General features: G+C 40.1%; 1 protein-coding gene across 1 annotated transcript in view; it reads left to right on the forward strand.

Moving 5' to 3' along the window:
* Positions 1-17,326, forward strand: part of DPP6 (dipeptidyl peptidase like 6) — a gene marked incomplete at its 5' end in the record, with an annotated part of 163,475 nt that overhangs the window by 21,438 nt on the left and 124,711 nt on the right. Inside the window, 2 exons of the mRNA XM_057371082.1 lie at positions 6,962-7,056; positions 9,368-9,442. Coding sequence (XP_057227065.1) covers positions 6,962-7,056; positions 9,368-9,442 — 170 coding nt within the window. The remainder of the gene's footprint in view (positions 1-6,961; positions 7,057-9,367; positions 9,443-17,326) is intronic.

Genomic DNA, 17,326 nt, shown 5'->3' on the forward strand with positions numbered 1-17,326 from the left:
TTTTTTTTTTTTTTTTTTTTTTTTTTTTTTTTTTTTTTTATTTTTTTAGTTTACATCTTGAAAGATTTGGGATTAGATAAAAAAAGAGAAACAGACTGGCATTACTGATTTTTATAGTTTTAAGTTTTCCCAAGACTCTGTCTTCCTCGAGCTTTTGACAAGTTAATTTACAAGCCTGCTAGAGGAGCATGTTGATGTGGSAATTCTCCTGAGCTATAATTGTGTTTTATTTTACTAGTACTACTGTAAAAGCACTATATTGGTACACCAAGAGCAACTGCATTGAGATGATGAGCAATTAAAACCACTCCTTGCATAATAAAGCACATTCTATCATGTTGCACTTACTTAATATACCAATGCAATGTGTTATACAGCATTTAGCTAAATTACAGTAAATCACCTATTTAAAGAAGGTTCTTTTTCAACTTTGCATGAGGGGGAAAAAAAGTGCTGGGAACAGTAAAAGGATAATGACCCATAATGTCAGAAAGCTAAAAATGGGATTCCAGTTGTCTCCCAGAATTAAAGACTGTAGTTAATGTTGTTAAAGGCAAGCTGTTCTCTGTCCCCTGTTGCTCCTTGCATCAGCATCACAAAGTGTTWGAAATTCTTATTTATTTCTGCCAGGCAGAAGAAAAAGGAGTTACTGGTGCATTGAAATAAAAAGTGGGGTGGTTTTATGTCACAAAACTGTGAAGGGGCTGTGAAAATTTACAAATGCCAATATCTACAGGGAGCATCCCTAAGGATCAGCTCACTGAGGCCTCAATGGAGCTATGGGTATGGAAATGGCATTTTGTTGCTATTCCCTATCCATGATCCTTGCCTCCCACTTCCTCTGCTATCCCAGCCTGCTGTGACACCAGGGGACAGRGGATGGGAAACCTTCCCTGCGTTTTCTCTCTGGGAAGCAGCTCAGCATCAAAACAATCTTTTCTCCTGCCTTGGGGAGGGAATTTCAGAGTCAGTTGTTTGTTGGGTACATGCTGTAAATATCAAATAGATGCACTGCAGCTTGTCTKGAAAGAACAGCAGATCACAGCATTAAATGCATCATCACAACAGCCTTATTTCCACCTGAGTTTGTGATTGCATCTGCCTGGACACCTGAATAGGCTTCCATTGGGGACTGATTGTGCTTTTATTTTGCATTATGATCTGTGTGGTGAAGTTTTGCAGTGATTAGTGAGCCTGCACAGTCCCAGCATTTGTTCAGTATTTGTTCTCAGTGCATTTCTGAGTAAAATCTACCTGCCCTCAGCAGTGCAGGTTTTGGGGGCCCACACTCCTACCTGGCTCCAGTTAGGCAGTTCCTGCCCTAAGTGAGTCAATAATCCTGCAGGCCTGGTAAATAAGATGCAATGTCCCCTTCCATGAAAGCAGATAAATATTTCCATAAACCTGCCTGTGTTCATCCTTCTCCCTGCTTGTATCATGCTGCACCTTATTCCTCATGTTTGGTGTTGCTTAATGTTTGCTGAGGTTTTTTTCTCCAGCAGTTTCTACTTTCTCTGTGAATTTACCCAGTTCTGGTGTTCTCCTCTCTGCGTCCATGATGCCCAAAAAACTCAGGCTCCCTCTCTCTCAAAACCAATCCCTAAAGRTAGCAGGCTGTGTCTGAAGATAGATGCTTCTAATGCATCTGGCAGGATTAAGGGGTTTTTTTAGCGCTTTGCCCCTCCCACAGCAACTTGTTAACCTCACCTTGTGCTATTCCCTCCTCTGTGACACACAGAAAGCACATTTTTTACAGGAAACCCCAAGTCTCCCCTCTGTGAGCTTCTCAGAGAGCTGTGGAGGTGGCTGTGCTGAAATCCATGGCTGGTGCCTCACCCGCTGCTGCTGGGTGGCTCTTCCCCCTCGGGCTCTGCTGCATGGCTGGGTTTTGGGTGTCAGTGTCGATATTCACAGCCTGTCTGGTACCCAGTTCAGTCAGGAGGCTGTTCCCACAGACACTGGATTGCAGTGTGAGCTGCCAGCCTCCCCCAGTGCTGCGAGTSTGGGCAATCACTGCAAGCCAGAGGGTTTTCCCTGAGTGCTGCAGGTCACCATGGACAGTCTGGTTTGCTTTCTGCAGCTGGACCCTTTCTTTGGCCCCGGTGTGTGTGAGCTGGATGATGTCTGTGACATGCCCAAGGTGTGGGGCACAGCCAATTCTTCCCCCACTCCAGTCCCCATCCACTCTTCTGGCGCTCACCTGGCCTTTCGGAAAACTTGCTGGGATGCTAAATGAGCAGGTTCTTTTTTCAATTTTAACTGCACTGTCTGATCCYGATATATTTTTCCAAAGGAATACAACTGTAGTACATCATGTTGAAAATATGAATTCTGTCTGAGGAAACATGTGTCCTACAATTGCAATCTTCCTGCTGTCACCTTGTGAGTGCCATCCAGGTGTCTTGATCAATACCTGGGAGGATTCCAGGAATCCCTTGTCTGGTTTGCTGTGACTCTGTCCCCTCAGGGAGGGTGAGCTCAGCATGGCCGAGTGATGCCACAGGCCGCAACTCCCACCCTTCAGATGTGAGATAAAACACCAAAGATCTGGCTGCTTTGGGTCATTAAAAATCCCACAACGACCTTTCTTTTCTCCCATGAGGAATAGCAGAAGGATGCCCATCCTCTCTGGTGGCCCTGTGACATTTGTCGTGCTCCAGTATCCCTGCACGTGGCCTGGTGCAGTGACCGCTGTCCCCAGGGAGCAGTGAGGGCTCATCCCACAGCACACACTGCTCTCTGTTCTCTTGACACAGCACAATATGTTTGCCAATCCTGCTGCTATCTGGAGGCTCATTTATCTGAAATGGCCTAGTACAACTTCAGGGCTTAAATTTCACTGATCTTCCWTAATCTTAGGGATTGAGAACAATAATTCCCTCGATGCTGGCTTTCATCAGACTTGAGACTCATTCAATTATCTTTCATGTCTGTTGATCAGAACTCRAGAAGTTGCCTTTTCCTCTAAATCTGTAGCTCTAAAAGACTGGAGTGGCCCTAACAATTCTGAGTGTATCCTCTCTCTTTCACTGCTTCTTGCTACTGACTTGCTGATTGTGAATTTCATAACCCATTTTTTGTCTGCTTTTCATTCATCTGTTATTAAACTGAGAGAAACTATGATTTCATTAAAATACTTTTTAGAGCTGGATTTAAATACTTTTTCCCCTCATATTTTATCACTCAGATTTGCTTTCTGCTTTACATAATCTCTGACAAATAATGAAAATTCCCCCCGCAAGCATGAAGGTCCTGCTGGCACCTTAWAAACCAGTCTCAGTTATCKGATAGTGTGTACTTCAKAGAAGCTGCACTGCTCTAAATTTCKGAGTACTGATATTATTGCAGATCTATGTTCCTGTCAATGGATGTAGGAAGGAATTCAAACTAATCCCTTCAAATTTTTTGCACTGCCAGTGCTCAAATTTACTCCTTCTAGAAGTAAAGTTGTCCCAAAACTTCTTATCCACTGTGGTGGACCTTCTTGTCCATGACTTCTTTGGTGCAGAAGAGATGGAAGAAATCCAAGAAAGATTGAAGAAATGGAATAAATGGCTTTATGCCTGAAAATTAAAATTTTCGGCATCATTCCTACTGAATGCTGGCCCCAAAGAAAGGCAGATATAAAAAATGAGATGCAGTGATGACCTTTATCAGCAGTGGTGACAACTATAAATCAGGCTGCAAATTCTCAYCAGCTTGCTGGACAGAATTCATTATAGACAGAGGTTGCTGCATTGCTTTCTGGCTTTGATTGAGGTATGTCCCATTWAAATAAATGCTCTTGCACTGGAACAAATCACACATTTCCAAACAGGAGTCCAGGAATATTCATCTTTTGAGGACTGAGACCAGCTAAACCTTGCAGTGTTTTGTTTGGAATATAATGCAGATCAATTTGTTCTTCTCTTAAGCAGACCAATTTTCTGTTCATTAATTCAGACAGTGTGTTGATGGCTTGTATTGAATATAATGGCAAGATTTACAGCCCTAACAAATCAGTGCTGCTTCAGTTATTCTTTTTTATGCATTCCAGAAGTACATGCACCAGATTAGCACCTGATTTTAAACTTGTTACAGTTTAACAAATAGTGGGGAAGTCTGTCATCTCCTACTTCCAACCATGGAACAATTTTTATGTAATTTTTTTTAAGTTTCGCAGTTTATTAAAATGTTATAGGGTTTTTGGAGCCTTAGGAGCAATGAAATTTGGAAGCAATGTCATTATGGGCAATAATGTAACTTCCATCAGTTCTGCAATGTTCAAGAAACAGCTCCACAGACTCATTAGATTAATAAGATACTTTACCTGTTTACTGAACTTTGAGCTGAGTCTCATTGCTATTTTTTTCTGTAATTAGGAAATATCCTGAGAGGCTTACAATTATCCAAATGTTTTTCAGGCCATCTTTAAAATGTGATTTTTCTGCCTAGAACTTAATGTGTAATTGGAAAACATTCTGCGTTGTTGACAGAGGGTAATAATTAAAGCAGTAATCTTTTTCAAAATGTCTGATAATTAGGTAATAATCTGTCTCTCAGTTTAATTTTCTCTGTTATTTCTGGAATGCCTGAAATATTGCTAGAAAAAAAAAATTGGACTGCATAGTTCCCTCTTATAACAAGTTACGGTTCAGACTTTGTGGCCTGAGTATATAAGGACCAGGTGTGTATGAAGCATTAAAACTTTTATTTCTTTACTTCCTGAATTGTTGGCACAAACACATTTCTTAAGGATCTGGACACAGAAGCTGGAAGTTAGAGCTGTAAATAAGTTGCTGCTGGATCAGACTCGAGGGATTGTCCCTTCTGGCACGTGGCCCAGGACAAGGGCAAGCACTCAGGGAAAATTCTAAAAAGCAGACAGATTCCTCAGGATGATGATTCAGGATGTCCTTTTAGATCCTCAGAATGGCTGTTTCAAGGGCTCTCTGAAAAGCATCTTCCTTCAAGACATGTAATCTTAGGTGAAATTTTCTTCCATTTTTCTAATTCTAGTTTGGATCCCCCTGCAGCCCTGGCACCTTCTCTGTTCTGGGACTGTGACTTGCACAATTTGTTTGCCTTCAGCATGAAGAAGTAATCCCTTTTATTTGTTTTGAACCTGACACYGACTGGTGTCATCTAGTGCCTTCTGGTATTTATTTTGGAAAAGGCAGGGAATAAGCATCCCTTATTTATCTTCTCCATACTGCTCATAACTTTTTTGACTTCTGCTCAAGCTCTGTTCAATCAGTTCTTTCTCAGGTTTAAGTATCTTAGTTTGTTCAGTCATAAATTGTATGAAAGAATACTTGAAAGACAAATGCGAGTCTTAATCTAATTCAGATCCTTCTTTTTTTTTAATTTTAATTTTATTCAGGACAGAAGTTGCTGATAAAATTTATTCCATAATTTAGAAAAAAAAAAAACTTATGCTTTGAGCACTTTGCCTATGAGCCTGAAAAGCTGCTGCTCTGATTTGGACTCTGAGAATCTTAAAGTCTCTAAAACCTTACAATTTTGAGAGGATCAACTGTATTGCAGCAACCATTTGGTCGGGCAGAATCTGGTTTATTCCAATCTTAGAGAAGACTTCTTTCTCCACTCATGTGTAAATCTGTGATATAGAGGAGGAGATTTTTTTATTGATAGCAATAAGCAGAGCACAGAAGCTTTACATCTGCACTTTCAGAGCATTTTATAAAGCTGGTTAATGACTGGGATGAGGATTATCATCTCCAGGTTGGAAATAAAACACTGAAACATAGATAAGGAGTGTRCTAGGTGTGCACACCAAAGTTTTGAAAGAACCCAGTCACTAAACCCAGTGTTGCCTTTAGCAGGTCMCCCCAACCAGGCAGTGCACACCTCTGTAGTTACAGTGAGTTGAATTTGTGCTTGTACAAATCCTAGAGGATTTAAACTCACCTTTGACTCCTCCCAGGACAGCCCATGGGTGATGTTAAACCATTCATRTGTCTCTAACCCTTGTTGCACCATGGTAACCTTGCTGGGTAGCCTAAGGGTGAGTGATGAGGAATTGTTTCCCTGACTGAAATTGGAAGCAGAAGTTTGGTGGGATCCATCAGTTCTCASTCTCAGTTTAGCCAAGCTGCAAAAAGCCCATAACCCTGGTCCTGTGCCAAGGAAAGCTGCTGGCTCCTTTAATGGCAGAGTGCTCAGGACTCCTATTTTATCTGCAGGGCAGTGCATGGAAGCACTGATCACACCTGAACTCCAGTTTATGACATCCCTTTATTGTCRAAATGTTTTCATCCTGAACTTCTGACCTGCTCCCTCACCCTCATTTGGAGTCCCTTTCATATGCCTGGCCCAGCCTTTCTGCCAGGCAGCCTGTGAGCTTTGAGAGCTGGACGCTGTCTCCCCGCTGTGCAGAAGCTACTGCAGGGTATTCCTGTYCTTGTCCAGCTGTCTTGAGAGCTGAAGTTGTCCCAAAGTGCATGGAGAGAGGCTGATTTGCCTTGTTTCATGTGAAAATGGTGATTTCTTTGCATGGATCTCCTTCTGGTATAGGTTTGCAGAACAAATGTTGGAGTTGGAGTAGCTGCACAGTTTCAGGTTCCAGAATGTGCTTTATTAGAGATTTGCCTTTCACTTTCAAGGATTTTCCAGGCTTATTAAAGTCCTACAGAGACTGTGGACCTTGGAAGTCTTTAAGCCTAAGGAATGGGTTTTTTGACCTTGTTTTCTACACTAACAAACCAAGCTGTGCATGTGCATTCAAAACAGGTCACCCTTGCATTTATCTGAGGGAAAGTGTGACCCAATAAACACGCGATAAACACCACACTATTCTAAGGCTACCCTCAAAACCACTTTTAGCAATAGCTGTGTTAAAAAAGCAATCTCTTTTCTTCAGAAGAACGTTCACAGCAGTACTTTTGGTTTAAGTCCATAATTAGTTTCCACACAGACAATTCCAGATTTCCTTAATGATCTTTTGTTTTCCTCCTTGCAGATAATGAATTCATTTACAGAAACCAGAATGGCACAGTGATTCTGAGGAATGTCGAAACTAACACTTCAACAATATTAATAGAAAACAAAAAAATTGTAAGTATTTTCTATAGCAAGCAGCTGAATTTCAGAGTGCTCTTCCCGTTGGATCAGTAAAGCAGAAAATGACTTGGGTTTCAACTTCATGTATTGTCAGGGAGAAGCAATTCRCTGGTAATACAATGGGCTATGCAGTGATGGATAATGTGAGATTGAACTCCAGATTTTGTTATTATTCTGCAAGCTCAGTTTCTCTCATACTTCTGGAAAGTATCATATAGAGATTTGAAGCTAGCCTTGYATATCATATATAATTGAAAGATGAATAATTCTCATCTCTGTATGCTTATATAAAAAAGACAATTGGTGTCATTTACTGTCTGGTGTCATTCTCTACATTCCTCCCTGAAAATACTTACTKATAATTTCTGTAGTTGCTGATTTTTCTTGCCGAATAGTTGAAATATATTTTCAGTGTTATTCATGAGTTGTGTTGAGGAATAGAAGTGGAGTTACATGTGAGAGAAACCCTAAGAAATTGTTGTGAAAAGAAGTTAATAGGTGGCTAGTAAAATGAATGCRAAGAAAACAGATTCACATCTGATACAGAGTATTGCTTATAGTGATAGAAGTGTTTTGTAGCATTGTTTTCTGTAGTAGATGAAGCCAGCATTGTGGCAGAAGTTAGCACATTAATTGTATTAATTATTTTTAACGAGACAAAGAATTTATCACTGAATTATTATTGCAGGGCCCAACCTTAAACTTCACATGCTTCATTGAACCTTCAACCTTTGCTGCATCACATAAGCAATCCTCTTTTACCACAGTGTAACCCCTTTCTTTACAATTYTAAGGGTAAAGGAATGGGCTGGCTTCCTTTAATGTCAAGGTCTGTTGAAGTCAAATTGCTTCCATTTGGCCTCTGTTTGTTCCACTGKTTTTTATTTTTTTGCCACTTGTAAGAAAAGCACAGTGCTACAAGATAATCCTAAATTTTCCTGCCATTGCCACCCTGCTGCCTGTTCCACTCTTGTTCCTCTGCCCTCCCAGTAAATAAATCTGCAGGTCACCTCTRCAGTAATCCAGAAAGCCCCAGTGCAAGAGCTCCCATTGCACTTTACTTAGACATACTGTCTTTTTCCTCTTCCTTCCCAGCCCTGGGCCAGAAAACTTTTGCTACTTGGTCATGTTTTTCCTTTCCCTGTTTTGTTAGCATGTCAGTAAATGAAATCTGTCTTCATGTTGACACTGCTGGTTTCCAGGCTCCCCTGCACCTCCCCATCCTGATCTGTGCTGGGTCATCAGCCCAGTAGATTTCCCAGAGAGGTGGTGAGTGCCTCATCCCTGGAAATGCTCAGGATTAGGTTGGATGAGGCTCTGAGCAGCCTGGTCTGGTTGAAGATGTCCCTGCCCATGGCAGGGGACTGGACTAGAGGACCTTTAAAGGTCCCTTTCAGTACAAATCCTCTAGGATGGAYGATCTGTCCCCTCTGGCTTTGGCTCTCCACACCACATCCAGCCTTTCTGGCTTTGGGGAGGACTCTCCCAGTGGGGTGCTCTGTATTTCCTTGCATCCCAAATTCCCCCTTCCATGTTGTTCTGTGGAACCCTCTCAAGGACTCACATCTAATTTGTTGGGTGAGATTTAAAAGGCAGGGGATGAGAGATGGCACCTCTCTTTGACCTTGGTGCCATCTGTGCCAGCAATGCATACCTTGAAAAACACGAGGGAGGAGAAATGGCTTCACTAAACTAATGAAAGGTGGAGCAGGAAAAAGGTAATTCTGACAAGTCTGAAATATCCTGGCATTTCTCCTTGGCAGCTAGATTTGAGTATTAATTTTTGCAGAACCCAGGTCAGGGTTCCTTGTATCGCTGCTGCAGCATCCCAAAGACTTTTAACTGGGGAAAATGGAATAGTTTTCYGCTGCGCTGTCTGAATTGGGGGAGGTAGTCGTGTCTCTATTACTAATTTGCTCCAGAAGCTGTTTACTATTTTTCACCTCCTGCACTGGCCAGTGAATACAGAAAATRAGAGGGAATTAATTAATTGCCATCATCAGAGTTTTCTGCTAACTACTGCCTACCTCTGCCACCTCACCAGCCACTGTGCAGTAAGACTGTAAGGAAAATTCTGTTTTTTTTTTTTTTTATATAGCTGCCTGGTCTGAGTCAAAATGCATTTATTCTTTCTCTTAGGGGGGCACACACAACATTTCTAGTGTTCAAAAAATGTTATATTTTTCAAGACTCCTATTCTGGCAGTATTCTTCATCCTTATAGAGTTGGTCATAAAAATTAGTTCTAGATGTCATTATCTTAAAAACTGAAGGACATTTATTTCAATATTGTATTTATTTTCTAGGTCTCCTTAAAGGCTATCCGGTATGAGGTGTCACCTGACCGGGAATATGCTCTCTTYGCCTTTGATGTTGAACCTGTAAGTAAACAGATTTGATTTCAAAATACAMAGCCAGTGGCAAACTTTTTTTGTCATTTTTGTGCCAGGAAGTTGATATTTTAAATTAATCGCTTCCTATGAAACAAAGCAAGAACCCCCCTCACTTAGCAATTCTGAGAGCATGTCACACTGCCATCTAGTAGAGGAGAAAGGTATAAATTAGACCGTAGAGGAAACACTGTCATTGCCAGGATTTTATAGCCTTCGGGAGGGGGATTGTAAGGACATGTCTTTGCCACAAGGATTTCTATTCCTCTTCTGTGATTTTTTTTTTCCCATGGTCCCTTTTTCAGTCACCCTATAAATTTCTTCCCCAGAACGAAAAGCTACTGTCAGTGTCTCCCACAACTGAAATAATACATTAATTATGGTGTCACCATTCCCAGTGCTGCAGTTAGGGTTGAGCTATCACTTTCATTATAAATCCTTTCCTCCAGAGGTTTAGGTATAAATCATTCGTAAAAAATCACCATTAGGTTGCTACTGAGTTCTGGATTACAGCGAATTTTTTACCAAACTTCAAAAGGGAAAAGTGTAATGAGTCATTTTTAAATGATGACCAAAGAATCAAACATGGGGGAAGCAATTCTTCTGCATGAATAATATTTTTGTCTCTCTCAATTCTGCTGGTATAAGGCCTGAAATGTWTGAATGATAGCTCTGCTGTGATACTTGGATGAACTATAAACTAYATATATTTTTCTTACATAATCTGGAACAGCACCAATTTCTCAAAAGGAAAATTAATTCACTAACAACCTCAATTCTTTTCTATAATGTAAATAACATTTCAGCTTCTAACCAGAGGAAATTTGTTGGTCCTTTAGATAGTGGAAGTTGAGGTTCTGTTGCTCATCGGATTTCTAAGATTTCTGAGCAGTTATTCCTGACTTGGTGCTGTGAAAGTCAGAAGAAGCACTGGTTTTATACGAAGAGAAAATAAAACTGTCAGAAACTTTAGKAATAATTCATAATGGTTTTTCCTGGGAAATTACTGGTGGTGTGACTTCACTTACCTGAAACGTAGCTGAGTTCTAGATAGAAATGGATGTGGAAGTGTTAAGTTAATTCTAGACATGAGGAAGACAGCCTAAGGGTCACTGAGCAAGCAAAGCAAAAATTCTCTCAAATTCCCCTGCCTTGTGAGCCAGAGATGTTTTGTAAAATACAGTTCTTTTAGTGGAAATCAGCCTTTGGCTGTGGAAGCCCTGTGCCAACACTGCTCAGATGCACTGTGCAAGCTGGAAGAGCCCTGAGGAGGGAGAGCTTCATCAGTTCCTCTGAGAATGACAGAAAAATGCCTTTCATGACCAAAAAATWAAAAAAAAAGTGAAAAAGTTTAATTTCTGATCAGCAGATGAACAGTAATGAGAAATTTACTCTTTATTCTCAGTCTTAGTCCACTGAAAGGCCTGCACACTCTGAAGATCTGCAAGAAGCAGAGTTAGGGGGGCTTTTACAGCCCAGACTTTGTGCTCAGTCTGTAGAGGGATGCTTGATCTGTACAGGTGAAACACTGCGTTTGTGGTCCCTAAGGTCCCTGTCTGGAGAAGGGAGAGCAGCACACTGCCAGTTGCTCCCTTCCTCACACCACATCTTCCAGAAAAGAAAACCTAAGGTGGAAAGCTGAAAACATGACCTTTGGGAACGTTTCAGGATGTGGCATATACTCAGTGTAAGAGAACTTTGCATATTGTTCAGATATTCTTATATAGCAAGAGTTCTTGAAGCAAAATGAAACAAAACAGCACCCCCTCTATTTTTCCTTTCAGATTCATGGTTATGGAGAAAACAAATTTTTTGGGGCTTTGTTTTGTTTTTGTTTTTGTTTTGTTTTGTTTTGTTTTGTTTTGTTTTGTTTTGTTTTGTTTTGTTTTGTTTTGTTTTGTTTTGTTTTGTTTGAAGCATGCTAATAGAGGGGTACTTAGGTTCAGCCTTGCTTATTGCAGCCTAAAGCCATGATGGGTGGCTCTGTGTATTAAAATGGCAATAACTGTTAAATTACTTCTTCAGCTTTCTTCTCCCTTGGTATGCAGACTGTGGCTACAAATAATTGCATGTTAGTTAGCTCTTCCCAATTTCTGCATTTCAAACTGTATTTCTTGGACAAAATTCAAATTACGCTGTTTTCTGCAACACAAGAAATTGATTAGAAAAGCCTTGGGCAGTTGTCCTTGTTGCAAAGTCAAAAGGAAATTTCAGGACATGTATTGGCAGAGGACATGTCTTTAGAGTTTAATTCTACGATTCAACAAATTACAAAAAGGAGCTTCTTGGAATTATCGTGTACTTATTTTGTAGGCATCAGAAATAGTTGCTTTTTTGGCATTTGATAGTGTGATGTACTGCCTTTAAATTGTTTGTGAGTATAGATACTTCCATCATTTTTTTTTTCCACAGGACAGTTGTGCTGCCTTTACATATGTGTATAATATCTTAATATGCATAATATGAATTAATCACTTGTCTGAATTCTGAAATGAATGGATTCAGCCTCCACATTTAATACCAGCCTGGAATAAAGATCAAAATAGAAGAGCACAGTGTGCCACTCCAGTGAAGCAGAATATTTTTAAGAAAAGTGCTACAAAGTCATTTCCTGCCAGTAATAGCTCCTTCTGTATTTTTCTATTTATTTGCACAGAAGCATCTCTGCTCAGTGTTGGTCTGGGTGACAGCACTGACACCCACACTGGAATAACACGGCGCTGAACTGGCAGACACCTATTTTGCAAAGACACCGAGGCAGCTAATGTGTGTTTTCCTCTTGTATCACTCCATCATTTTAAAGGATAATGAATTAGAGCACRTTCCTTAAAATAAATGTCTCCCAGGAAGCTTGGCAGACAGCTGTGAGGCTGGTGTGGGTACATTGTGGCTAGTCTGGCTGTCAGGTCTCATTGCAAATGCTTTTTTTTGTGGTGCTTATATTTACAGAAGTTTAATCTTTCAGGCAGCAATATTCTGGGTAAGCCTTGTGCTAATAGGGAGCTTTTCTAACCTTGAACACAGAAGATTTGTTCTTTTTCTGGAAAGGTCACAGGAAAGGCACCAGGCTTCTTTGTCTTAAAATATTCCCACAGTTTTTCTGTTGTTTGTTTTCAGTTTCTTTACACTCAAAGAAGGCGCAACCTGAGGCTGAAACAGCAGGGTGGGATTTCAGGAAAGCTTCAGGGAGTAAACACCTCCATAGGGAAACTTTGATTTCAAACCATCCTTTGCCAAAACCAGCGTGTGGGGTTTGATACAGGGTTTAACAACCCCAAAGCATGTGGGAAAAGGGGTTTGGCCAAAGCCTCTTGGCAGAAGGGGTGCRGAAGCTCGGGGCTGTCCCTGGTTGTGTCACTCGAGGACACTCCTGCCCAGCTCGTGGCTCCATGATGGGCAAGCTCTGGGCTCCCCATGTGCAGCCTGGTGGGACACACAGGTCTTTGGGCTGGAATCATCTCTATGGGTCTCCCTGGTCCCCAAAAGGGATTTCCTAAATAGTCAAGTGACAAAGCATCCCTTAAACCCAGTGGCATTTCTGTGACTGCAGTAAGARTAAGGATGAGTAACTAAAGCTTGGGCAGGTTTCTGTGGCAGTCAGCTACCAGTGGAGATTGTGTAATGGAATAAAAGAAATAGAGGAAATATGTGAGAAGAAAAATGGTTTTCTGGAGTGACATAGTGAGATGTTAAATAGGGAATATTTGATCGCCTTTGTTATGAATCGATGTTGTCATCATGCAAAGCCGCCAAAATTCTTCTTTCTTCTTCTTTTGTTCTTCTTCAAAGAASAAAACCTTTCTGTTCTTTCTCTCCCATTTTCCCAGCCGATTACTGTGTTTGTGCCAGTTAAGGGCAATTACACTTAGAAATCCTGGCAGATTARAGTGGACCAAACTGCAAAGGCTTCTGAACAAAGTCAACGCTCAGAGGCTTTTGCAGCTGATACAACAGATGCTGTTACCTATTTTGCTGTAAAATAAATGCTCTTTTTTAATGCTGAAGGCTGAAAAKAATTAATCATTGTTGTAATTAGAACCCACTTTTATTTTTTAGACCAGTTCATGTGGTGAGTTCAGTATTTCTATTTTCCCTGCCTGTATYTGTAACAGGAGTGGTGGGACCAAAGAGAGCTCAGAAAGACCCAGACCAGAACCCAGATTTTGTGTTTAGAGKGTGAATKAAGAAAAKAAAAAGCATTATTTATAGAAAGCCACATATTGGTATTATTGTTGGTACTAATTTTTATTATTTTTCTGGTCTGGTTTTTACGTGGAATGAACAGGTTTTGTGCTTATGGTCCAATTACAACCTCATACTAATTTAATTAGTTGTGTAAAAATTAAAATAATATMACTCTTGTTATTTCCAAAACACTAATGGGTATAAATATTAATGAATTCTCACAACATCCTTTTGAGCTAGGTGATAAACGTTATTATGATAAATATATCTCTGAAAATTGAATACTGTCATAACTATCATCAGTAATACTGCACAGACTGTAGTCATGATATTTATTACTTAATTGTAATGGATTTACCAGGCCTAGAAATAGGTTTACATAAATCTCTTTTCTTTCTATGGCAATAAATATATTTCAAATTTACTTTTTTTCATTTTCAGCCAATGTTGTTTTCAGGAACACTGAAAATGTATAGTGATTTCACAATAAAGTGAGCACAGATAGAATATTTTTGTCATAACATAATGCTACCGGGTTTAGAGATTGTTGTTTAATTTTTGGTATTTGTTGTAAATTATTAGTTTTTGAGGGAGCCATTTTGAGGAGAAAGGCTTATGTTTATAGTTTTTCASATCCTTTTTTAATGTGAATACAGTTAGAATCCTTCTTGTTCATAAATCAGAAGAACTTCTCTATTGCAAAGCTGCACAATGTAAGAGCATTGTTCACTTTTGTTAAAGCCTGGTGGCTAAAATTAATTTTTCCAGTATTTTCAAGCCTAAAGCACTGTAACTTCATATTCTTCTGATAAATAGTTTCTCTTATTAGGACAAATAATGGATTAGAATAAAGCCCTTCCTAAACAAAAAGAAAAGGACTCAGTCCAAATACTGTTTATATCAGTTAAAATGTTTTGCTGTTATTACGTCTGTGCATGTGTGTATCTTCAGGAAGAGTATCTTCTCTTTTCTCCATTCACCTTATGAATGTAGTTGGGAATGTAGAATGAGTTGTGTGTCTGTAGTCATTCAGTGCTTTTTTAATGAGCAGAAGTCAAGTTATTAATGAATTAGTGGGAACATATTGGCCAGCCACTCATCAAATCTGGTAATTTGCTGTATTTTCATGAAAGCAACATCTTCAGTTACTTCCCATAGAATAAATGTTGTTAATACTAYTCAGCTAATCTTTAAGATTCAATGAAATGCTCTGAAAAGCTTCTGAAAATGGCTGAAATTTGTGTGTGTGTGTGGGGGCTTTCAGAGAGATTGTTCTGGGGCTTCAGGGCTGAAGGTGGGGAGCACCTTTTTTTCTCCTTCTTMTTGCAGATCCTATTTTGAGTGATATTATTTTAACAGACAAGACCAGTAGTGTAAATAACCTTGTTTGATAAAGTGTTTTTAACTTGTTTGATAAAGTGCTTTTTAACTTCTTTGTAGTAGAACAGCAGTGGTCCAGCTACATTTACGTAACTAAAGCCAAGGCCTGAGTGTCCAGAAGTGTTGTATTAACAAGAATGTGCTAAGAACATAGAAGAGGTTAATTTACTGGCTGAAAGTTTACTTTGGACTTGAAGCTGAAGCAGCAGCTATTTGACAACACCTCAAGGCAATATTTTATTGTAAAAAGAGGTTGTTGTTGGAATTTTTAGTTATGAATCTGGTCTTTGTGAAAGTCAGTCTCACTTTCTTAATCTCAAACCCACCAAGAATAAATTCCCTCATCTGCTGTTTTTAACAAGACAAAAACAGAAATTTCAAAGGCATCCGYGAAGGTTGTTTCAAAAAGATTTCTACACTTCCATTTGCTTTTCTGTCCAGTCTGGGGGGATGTATCTAAGCTAGGACATCAGCTTCTCCTCACCTTTTATTGGACAAACCAAAGCTGTTAATGCATCAAACCTCAGCAGCTGGGAGGTTTTCCTACCAGTGAATCCCAGTGCAGACAGAAGCAGCAATATCTCTGTCAGACATACCCACGTGCTGTCGTGTGTTGGTGTCAGTAATTGTTTCAGCCTAATTAATATTTGATATCTGCAGTGGCACAGAGAGAGAGGGAAGTTTGCCACACAGCTCTAGAGGGATTCGTGGGTTTTCAAAACTCTATTAGGGAGTTGTGCAAACACTGCCTTCTCAGGTGTCCTCAGCCGTGCCTCCAACAGCAGAACCCTTTTGATGCCAGTTTTTCTCTGCTGCACATGCTTAAAAATTTAAAATTTCTTGCTATGGGAGGGTGGATACACACTTTAATTGAGTAAACATGTTATCAGGTTGTGAGGGTATTTGTTCTTACTGCTCAGCAGCCATCACTCTATCCAATTTCTGTCACACTGTTGGTTTAGAAAAGAGATTTTTKGATGGAGTTACAGGCCAATGGAGCAATAACTACTGACAAGTTTAATCCCAGAGTTTTCTTTTGAAGGAGAAACTACAGAAACTAATTTCATGTTGCTAAATTTCAGGGGCAATTTTGGACTAACACAGGAGAAGAWAACAGGTCAAACTTATTTGTTACTTTATTTGGGTTGGAGTACCCTCATGGTTYATTTGAAATCCCGACAAAGTTCCAGCAGAAAATGTGTTTCTTTATTTGCCTGAATGGTTCTTTGGTTTTTAACAGCAATTCTTCTGCTTTGGCACAGCTTTATTTAATGAGAAAAAAAGTTTAGCTTAAGCAAGAAGTTRGAGCGAAGTCAGGACCTCAAACAAATGGACTGTAAGGACATTTCGGTRGTTAGGATCCTTGGGCCATGGGGCAATGGGTTCTTATTTAAAATTAAAGCTCTGTCATTGTAACTCAGTAGAAATTGAAAAAAAAAGAAGTGGAATGAAAGATATATCCATAGTCTGCATATTTTTTTCTTTATTTTACAGTCTTAATGAAAGGGAAATGATAGGCAGTGAGTGTCATCAAGGAGGAAAGGCTGAGTGGGGGCTGCTTGTGTCTTTTATCCACAGAAAATGTATTTGGACCCCTTAAATGTACAGAATGGGTGCTCACTTCATCCTCAGCAAGTGTTCGTGGAGTGGGATCACCTCATATTGAAGGAACCTGCTCAGTGAAGGTGTCCCTGCCCACAGCAKGGAGGGTGGAACTGGATGATCTCCATATAAAACCATTCTGTGATTTATCACTGGCAGCCTGTGCTTACTGAGGACCTGCAGCTCTGTCATGGACCAGCAATAAAACCACACTGGACACCCGAGRTTTTTTAGCTCTGCTACCCCCTGTTATTGGGGGAAATTTGTGCTTCTGGAATGATGGTCTGGGTGCATTCATCAAACACAATGTGGTGTTTGCCTGAGCTGTGAAGCAAAGCTCTGCCCAGCCTGCAGCTCTCCATCCCCACACCCCAGTTCTGCTGGAGCCTGGTCTCTCCATACAGCAATGATTTCACTAAAACCAAACCCAAACCTCAATTTCTTTCTGAGTCTCTCTTCCATGGACTGTTTAGTRTGATTATAGAAACAAAACACTGACTTCATGAAATGCAGAGCATTAAAAACTGAGTCTGCTGACTTCAGCTGCTGAGCTTTAGCTGCTTTCCTGTTAAAAACAATGGATTAAACCCTTGCTGTTCTCCTAATAATGCAGATAATTGGAGTTAGAGCTAAACCTGAAGCCTCCTGATTTGAGCTGGTAGACTCCAAAAGAAATTGCATGAGCAAGACTGAGTGCAAAACTGTTAT

Source organism: Malurus melanocephalus, unplaced genomic scaffold (assembly GCF_030028575.1).
Source record: "Malurus melanocephalus ecotype Western Australia unplaced genomic scaffold, MMel_1.1 scaffold_140, whole genome shotgun sequence".
NCBI classification, from domain to species: Eukaryota; Metazoa; Chordata; class Aves; order Passeriformes; family Maluridae; genus Malurus; species Malurus melanocephalus.